This window comes from Protobothrops mucrosquamatus, unplaced genomic scaffold (assembly GCF_001527695.2).
Source record: "Protobothrops mucrosquamatus isolate PMUCROS unplaced genomic scaffold, P.Mucros_1.0 scaffold7446, whole genome shotgun sequence".
Classification (NCBI taxonomy): domain Eukaryota; kingdom Metazoa; phylum Chordata; class Lepidosauria; order Squamata; family Viperidae; genus Protobothrops; species Protobothrops mucrosquamatus.
In genome coordinates, this window is record NW_015393247.1 from 3,104 (window position 1) to 11,499 (window position 8,396).

General features: G+C 45.6%; 2 protein-coding genes across 2 annotated transcripts in view; both read right to left on the minus strand.

Annotated features, from left to right (window-relative positions):
- The window catches only part of GATC (glutamyl-tRNA amidotransferase subunit C), a 5,899-nt gene extending 2,553 nt beyond the window's left edge, over nucleotides 1–3,346 (minus strand). The window contains exon 1 of the mRNA XM_015829875.1: nucleotides 3,258–3,346. Within this exon, the coding sequence (XP_015685361.1) occupies nucleotides 3,258–3,346 (89 nt within the window). The remainder of the gene's footprint in view (nucleotides 1–3,257) is intronic.
- Nucleotides 3,347–4,546: 1,200 nt separating this feature from the next.
- LOC107300563 (cytochrome c oxidase subunit 6A2, mitochondrial) lies at nucleotides 4,547–8,177 on the minus strand. Its single transcript, XM_015829876.1, has 3 exons — nucleotides 8,046–8,177; nucleotides 6,063–6,202; nucleotides 4,547–4,778 (listed from the first exon to the last, which is right to left on the minus strand). The coding sequence occupies exons 1-3, from the start codon at nucleotides 8,149–8,151 to the stop codon at nucleotides 4,698–4,700; spliced, it is 327 nt and encodes a 108-aa protein (XP_015685362.1). The 5' UTR covers nucleotides 8,152–8,177; the 3' UTR covers nucleotides 4,547–4,697.
- Nucleotides 8,178–8,396: the final 219 nt, after the last annotated feature.

Below are 8,396 nucleotides of genomic sequence, written 5' to 3' on the forward strand. Positions count from 1 at the left end.
TAAGAACCTCAGAATTTTGACACATGACCCTCTTCACTATTGATGTTAAAGTGTATGACTCTACCATTAGAATGAAGCTGCATAAATTAAATCTATATGGGAAGTGTGCCAGGAAACCTTTGCCCTTCAGAAACACCATTAGGACAAGACTGTTTTCCTCATGAACACCTAGATGTTGTGGCCTGCAACTGTTCCTACTCAACCAGTGGAATGTCAGCCTGAGGAGACAGCAACCCAGGAATATGAGACTGATCAAAAGTATCCAACTTAACTGGAGCAGTCAAGTCATGAGGTGTGGCCCTCCATCAAACACTTGGCAAGTAGAGCGGACAGCGGAGCTCAATAAAGCTTGTCAAATGGGTATATCTTAATTAAAAGTAGTTGGATGCAGCCTGGTTTAAGAGGCAGCTCTGACCCATGGAAACAACTGTGATTTCCTGCTGTGATATGTTATTCCCGTGTCTTCTGCTCATGTAAGAAATCTGAAACCTTAGGACTGGCTGAAGAGCTTGATTTACTCAGACCTCTGGACTGAATCTTGTTCTAGCCCGTCCTGTGGAGTGAGGCTACTTAGGCAAGTTTTATCTTCTAAGACCCTGATTTATGTTATTTTGTCTGCTGAGCCTCAGGTAAATTGCTTATCACCAAGCAACTCTCTGTGTGGTTTTTGAAATCCAAAATGGGACACTAGGCAAAGAATTTTTGGAACAATTTACTCTGGACCGAGAAGGCAAAGATAGTGTTATTTGGCTTTAGTATGAGAAGACATAGCAAAAAGAGTTTGGTATAGTGGGGAAAATCCTGAAGGCACGTTCACCACCTTGAGTTATTTATGACAATAATAAAACTGGGATGAAGAAATCCAATAACAAAGGACAGCAACTATGTGTTCATTTTTATAGCTGCCTGTCTGAGTAACTCACAAAGTTAAAATTTCACAAGAACCCGATACCGACTGTAAAGCACGGTGGGGGAAATGTTCTGGTTTGGGGCTGCATCAGGGCCCGAGCAGCTCCCTGCCATGAATTCTGGACACTTGAGGGTCATGTGAGAGCATTTCTCAGAAGATTGGGGCTCAACTGGATCGTGCAACGTGACCGTGAGCCTAAATCCCACAGAAGTGACGGGAGAAAGGGAGAAAGGGGGGGGGTCTGAAGTGGCCAAGTCAAAGCCTGGATCTGAATCCCACTGAGATGCTGGGGGGGGGGGGGGTTGAGCTTCAGCACCACCATGCAGAAAAAATTCTGCATGGAGTGGAAAGAAATCCTCCCGTCCATATCTCAGAGACGGGTAGATAGTCATGAGAAATGCCTGGTTGAGGGAGTTTCTGCCAAAGGGGTCAGTGGTAGGCCTTGGAGCCGTGGGGGTGGGAGAAGTTCCTTTTTCCAACAAGGAAATGGCCGTGTCTGTTAATTGTTGAATAAATGATCGCAAAGTCCATTTTTCATAGGCTATTTTGTTCAATTAAATCATCTATATACTGTTTGAAGATAAAATATTGGTATGTCTACATAACTACATGGGGTATATTTACTTTTTCACATGACTGTAGCTCATCAGGCCTGTGACCTTCTCTGTACTGGCCAAGGCAGGTGAATCAAGGCTAAGCAACATATTTGGGGGGGGGGGGGGGTTTGCTGTGCTTGTAGACAATTTGTAGCTTGCAATTCCAACAATTCTGGAAATTAACACTTTGGAGGGAGCAGGTAGAAGTGTTGTGAAGTCCTGGATCAGTTGCCTCACTTGAAGAATTCAAGTGAGCGCTCCTGTCTGTCTGGCTAAGGCTGTGTGGATGCCCACAGGCCCTCTGAAGGTGCCACAAAGACAAGATGCCACCTTGCAACCCCAGAATGTTGCCCTTTGATCTAAGCCTGGGCGGAAGTGATGCCCCTCGCAAAGGCTCAGTGTGCTGCCTTCAGGGGGCTTGACTTGGTGCCCTCAGACCGACCTTGAACCAAGCTTGCTGCTGTGGCCCTGGAGGAGGACAGTCCAAAGGTTGGGGGCCGCCTTCCTACTCACAAACCAGTAATGGATGCTGCTCTACTGTATAAAGCAAAGGTCCCCAATCTTTTGGGCACCAGGGACCAGTTCTGTGGACAGAGGTTTTTCTGCGGACCCGAGAGTGCGTTGTTTTGTGTGCTGCCTACATCCCGCGGATGGGACTTTGCTTGTTTGCACAGCTCGGTTTCTGGCATGCCGCAGCCCGGTGCCAGTCCGTGGACCGGGGGGTTGGGGACCCTTGGTATAAAGATCCCTCACATAGACCAACAGTACAGCCACATACTAATACTGCACTTTGGTTACAGTTCAAAAGGAGCGAAATAGTATTTGACCCCTTCGCAAAACATGACTTAGCACTTGGTGGCAAAACCCTTGTTGGCAATCTCAGCGGTCAGACATTTCTTGTAGTTGGCCACCAGGTTTGAACACATCTCAGGAGGGATTTTGTCCCACTCCTCTTTGCAGATTCTCTCCAAGTCATTAAGATCTTGAGGCTGATTTTTGGCAGCTCAAACCTTCAGCTCCCTCCACAGATTTTCTATGGGATTAAGGTCTGGAGACTGGCTAGGCCACCCCAGGACCTTAATGTGCTTCTTGAGCCACTCCTTTGTTGCCTTGGCCGTGTGTTTTGGGTCATTGCCATGCTAGAATACCCATCCACAACCCATTTTCAATGCCCTGACTGAGGGAAGGAGGTTCTCACCCAAGATTTGACAGTACATGGCCCTGTCTATTGTCCCTTTGATACGGTGAAGTTGTCCTGTCCCTAGAAGAAAAACACCCCCAAAGCATAACATTTCCACCTCCATGTTTGACAGTGGGGATAGTGTTCTTGGGGTTATGGGCAGCATTCCTCCTCTAAACACGGCGAGTTGATGCCAAAGAGCTCAATTTTGGTCTGACCACAACACTTTCACCCAGTTCTCTGAACCATTCAGGTGTTCATTGGCAAACTTCAGACGGGCCTGTACATGTGCGTTCTTGAGCAGGAGGACCTTGCGGGCACTGCAGGATTTCAGTCCTTCACGGCGTAGTGTGTTGCCAATTGTTTTCTTGGTAACTATAGTCCCAGCTGCCTTGAGATTGACAAGATGCTCCCGTGTAGTTCTGGGCTGATTCCTCACTGTTCTCATGATCACTAAAACTCCACGAGGTGAGATCTTGCACGGAGCCCCAGACCGAGGGAGATTGACATTTTGTGTTTCTTCCATTTGCAAATAATTGCACCAACTGTTGTCACCTTCTCACCAAGCTACTTGGAGATAGTCTTGTAGCCCATCCCAGCCTTGTGTAAGTCTACAATCTTGTCCCTGACATCGTTGGACAGCTTTTTGGTTTTGGCCATGGTGGAGAGTTTAGAGTCTGATTGACTGCTTCTGTGGACAGGTGTCTTTTATACAGGTAACAAGCTGAGATTAGAAGCACTCCCTTTAAGAAAGTGCTCCTAATCTCAGCTTGTTACCTGTATAAAAGGAAACTGGGAGCCAGAAACCTTGCTGATAGATAGATCAAATATTTCACTCATTAAAATGTAAATCAATTGATGACTTTTTTGAAATGTGTTTTTCTGGATTTTTGTTGTTGTTAATCTGTCTCTCACTGTTAAAACAAACCTACCATTACAATTACAGACCACCAAGATCACTGTAGGATGCAATCACATTCCACAGCTATTTATCACATTGTAAATTTTTTCAAGCAGTACTGGATCACAGATTTGAAAGCGACTTCAGAGGTTCTGAAGTTCATCTGCTTGGTATAGGATTTGCAAAACAATTTTGGACAGAGGGTTCTTCACCCTCTGTTAAGACTTCTGGCAAAAGGAAACTTTAAAAAAACTATTAGATTGGCTGATAGCTGTGATCATCGAGAAATTCCTCCTGATATCTAATCCTCCGAATCTAGTTCAAGTCTGGCCCCTCTTTTATATGACAATGGTTTACAAATCTGAAGCCTCCTATCATATTTTCCCTCAGTTTTTCTTTCTTTTTCTTTTTTTTTAAGATAAACTCACCTAGCTCTTTCAACTATTCCAAAGGCTTGGCAGCTCTCCTTTGAACTTACTCCAGTTTTCAGTGTCTGTTTTAAATTGCAGTGCCTAAACTGGGAAGAATATTCTAAGAGAAGAGCAGGGACTTCTGCAATGTGGATTTTATGTTCCTGTTAATGCATCTCAAAACAGCACTTGCCCCTTAATAGCTGCACTACACAAGTCAGGTCTAAATATTGCTGAAAGAATTAACCATCGCAAGATGAATAATTCTGCTTTCACTAAAATGACAGGTTACTCATTTTCTTGTCAGTTTCCTTACTGGAAACGTACTTCTTCAGAAAACAATTTGTTCTAATTCCAAGCAATCGTAACCAGTATCTGTTTGTATCATTTATCTTAACAAACTGAGCCCATTGCTTTTCTGCAAAAACAGTGCTACTTAATTTTTCATCTACGAAGCTCAACAATGCCCTCCTTTGAGATAGGATAAAAGGCATTGATACAAAGTTTTTTTTTTTTTTTAAAGAATCAATGGAAGATTTGGCTAGAATATTTTTATTTCAGGAGACTTCTACAGGAAAAACATCAACTGTGAGAAGTCAGAATAAACAATATAGCATATGCAGATTATGGTCCCAGCTTCAATTCTGGTCCAGCTACCTTTAATGGTCCATGCTGTGGCTGTGGTCCACTTGCCTAATGGTCACTCTTCATAGCCAGTTGGAAGTGCATTGACATGCGGGTTATGGAAAAGAGTATGGTTCCCATCACCCCAAGGGAAGGGCTGCAAAGAGAAAAGAGATGGTACTTTTAGCTTCCTAAATTACATAAATTAAGATCTCTATAATGGCTTTTTGACCAGCAAAGTGGCAGCAGCCAGCCAATATTATCTCAAAAAGCTAAACTTGGTCAAATGTAATTAGTACAGAGGTGGGGGACCACTAGAAAAACTCCAGCTTGTAGACTAGACTGAGAAGTCAAAAGGGAGGGAAATATCAGAAGGCAAACTGCTTCCACAATGCAGCCAAGAAAACTATGGATATTTTCAAGAGATTACCAGGGATCAAACTTTATTCAAAAGAGCCTTAAGTATGGTAGGTGATTTTTAAAAATAATTTTCAAAACATCAATTCTTGAAGATGTTGGCAAGCTGAATGTGCAGAACAATAGTTTTGTTTGGCAATAATGCAAGGATTTTTTTTTAAGTTGACATCCACTGTAGTATATATCAGAAATAAGTGGACCTTTTTCTCTTTTTGTCAATGTGACTCAGAGGCAGCAATTGATCCAATGAAGATCATGCACAAGGACTGTATGTACAATAAATCAACAAATTGATGAGAAACTGATTTTCCTGTAGTTGAAGCTCACTTCTCATCAAAATTTAGTTGTGAACTTTATATAATTGCCTCACCCTTAAAATTTGTTGTGAACCGATAAGAGTTCAGGATACTATAAATAACTATAACCAGTTTCCCAATAGGTAGGCAATGTAATTCTAATCCTATTTCAAAACCCAAGTGTAGGAGAGACTGTTATAAGAAGGGAAATACAAGAAGTCCTCAACTCACAACTGTTCATTTAGTGACCATTTGAAGTTACAACGGCACAAAAAAAAGTGACTTATGACCATTGTTCACACTTACTTTCAGTACCCCCATGGACACGTGATCACAGTTCAGACACTTGGCAACTGACTCATGTTTATGACGGTCGCAATGTCCCAGGGTCATGTGATCACCTTTTGTAATTTTATGACAAGCAAAGTCAATAGGGAAGCCGGATTCATTTAACAAGTTACTAACTTAACCGCAGTGATTCACTTAAGAACTGTGGCAAGAAAGGTCTTAAAATGGAGCAAAACTCACTTAACAAACACCTCACTTAGCAACAGTAGTCTTGGGCTCAATTATGGCTGTAAGTCGAGAACTACCTGTATTAGATGAGAAACGATGGATGTCCAGGCCATGCTTTTGGGATCTGATCCAACCCATCTAAACCTCAATTTCTGCAAATGACTCCCAACAGTCAGCACAGAACAAATCTAGAAACAATGCAAATTCAGTACCTTGGTCCGGATGTAAAGATGCTTGTAAGGAATAAATTCTGGCCTTTCATGATGCTCTTCTTTTTTCAGGTAGCAATTTAGCTGGCAGATAGCAACGGCAGGAAGAGCAACCACAAAAGACAAGATTTTCCATATACGATCTAATTGATTGAATTCAAACACAAGCAGAAAGTCAAGAAATGTTCTCTCTTTGCAATGAATGAAAATACAGGACCAATAGAATCAACTATCCGAGCCTTTTAATTCAATGTACAGACAGTGCAGTGAAAAATTGCTGCAGGACAGCTTATAACGGACCTGAAAATGGGCCAATAGGAGAAAAAAGTGCAAGATGCTAATTAGTTTGGAGTTACTTTTTGATTATAGAGCGGCCCAATTCAGAAAAAGATGTTAAGCTAAAATTGGGCTGCTTTGTGCTGTAGCATTTTCCGTGACTTGGCCAGGATCTATTTTTAGTTCCTACAGGCAATTCAACAAAAACACATCTGAACCAGGAAGTCCGAAGCTGAAGACTCTCTGCTGCAGTAACTTCCTGCTGCTTAATGCAAAGATAATTTTTTCTCTACCCCACCCTCTCCTTTCCATTACCATTTCCAGAATATTATCAGCAAAAGAAAAAGAGCAAGGCCGACACCACGAGAAGAAATCCAGGTAAAGAGTTAGGGTTAGTGTCGGTATTTTACAAATAGATGTACTACAGATCAGTCTCAAAATAGTAATTTCTGGACTCAAGATATAACTGGAATCACTACATCTTTATCTGTGTAATTTAGCGTCTCACATTTTCCCCGTTTTATGTTATTTAGATTTCTTAGAGCCAGCCCACTCCCAAATAGTCTGCAGTGCGTGCTGTGAAATGCTTCCTGTTTTAATGAGGGTTTTTTTTGGGGGGGAGGCCCTAAATAGCTGTGTAAATATAACACCTCTTCGGGGGAGCCTGGAACCGCCACAGAGCGTGTCCCCAGGTGGTGGATTGGGGCCCCCTACCCATTATGGCTTTTATGCTGTAATGGTGGGTTGGAGGGAATCAAATACCTCCCGTGGACCAACAGGCCTGGTGAGGGGCAGCTGGCCCCCCAGTATCGACTGAAGGCGCATATTGGTTGGAACGGATTCAGAAGAACAGCACACGGTGTGGTGGCAGCCCCTTGAACAGCGTGTGCACAGCGGTGTAGAAAGCGAAGGGAAGACTACTACACTACATATTTCCCAGGAAAATTCATGTTAATGGCGGCAAAACCTAACAATGGCCCCGAGTACGGGCGCCCCTTAAATGGGGCAGGGGTGCTAAGAATCCCCTGGTCTGCTAAAACAGGATCGCCAACGTCCGATAACGGATATGGCAGAAGAAGACGAATATAACACAACAAACAGTACTTGGGAGGCTTGTTTTGGCGCAACGGCTAATTCAGGGGTCCTCAACCTTGGCAACTTTAAGACTTGTGGACTTCAACTCCCAGAATTCCTCAGCCAGCAAAGCTGGCTGAGGAATTCTGGGAGTTGAAGTCCACAAGTCTTAAAGTTGCCAAGGTTGAGGACCCCTTGGCTAATTCACCCCCCACCGAACTGGTTTTCTGCATTAACCCATTTCCCAGATTCAATCCACTCAACACGGACTAGCTCCTTGGGCTGTTTGCACAACGTGCCAAGTCGTGAAAAGCTCCACGCATCGTCCAGAGGCTGCCCCAGAGCCGCGTCCGAAGCCCGGCGCAGGAAGGGAGCTCCCTAAGGCCCCGAAAGGGCGGCGCCGCCCTTGCCGGTGCCCCGAGTCCCAGGCAGCCCCGGCCCCGCAGGGCGTCGCCCAAGGGCCGTCTCCGGGAGGCGGGGAGCGGAATCCCCGGCCGCGGTTCGCCTAGCGGGGATACTCGGCCGTGCAACCGGGCGTCCAAGCTTCTCTGGGGGGCGCCTGGCCTGCAAAGGCCCCGATGCGAGGAGGGGGAGCGAGCGCAAGGTCACCCGGTCAACCGGCCCGTCTCCACGCACCGGCCCCGTGGTGCTTCTCCGGCGCCTCCGCCGCCGCCGTCGACAGAGCCCGCTTCCAGCCCGGACCGGCCCCCAGCCGCCGGGAGAGACCGCCGAGCGCCGCCATCGCCACCTTCTCCTGCGTCCTCAGCGGGGTCGCTCGGAAGCGGAAATAGAGGGGCGGGCGGCGCGGGTGGTGACGTCACGGCCCCGCCGAAAAGACGCGCCCCGGAGCTACATAGAGCTTGGAAGAAGAGTCGCGCCCAAGCGGGCTGCTTCCGGGTTCCTCTCCAGGGCGCGGGTGGGCGGGGCTCCGACTTGCAAGAGCCGCCGAATTCAAGCTCGGAAGCTCGAAGGTGAGCCCGCGCTGAA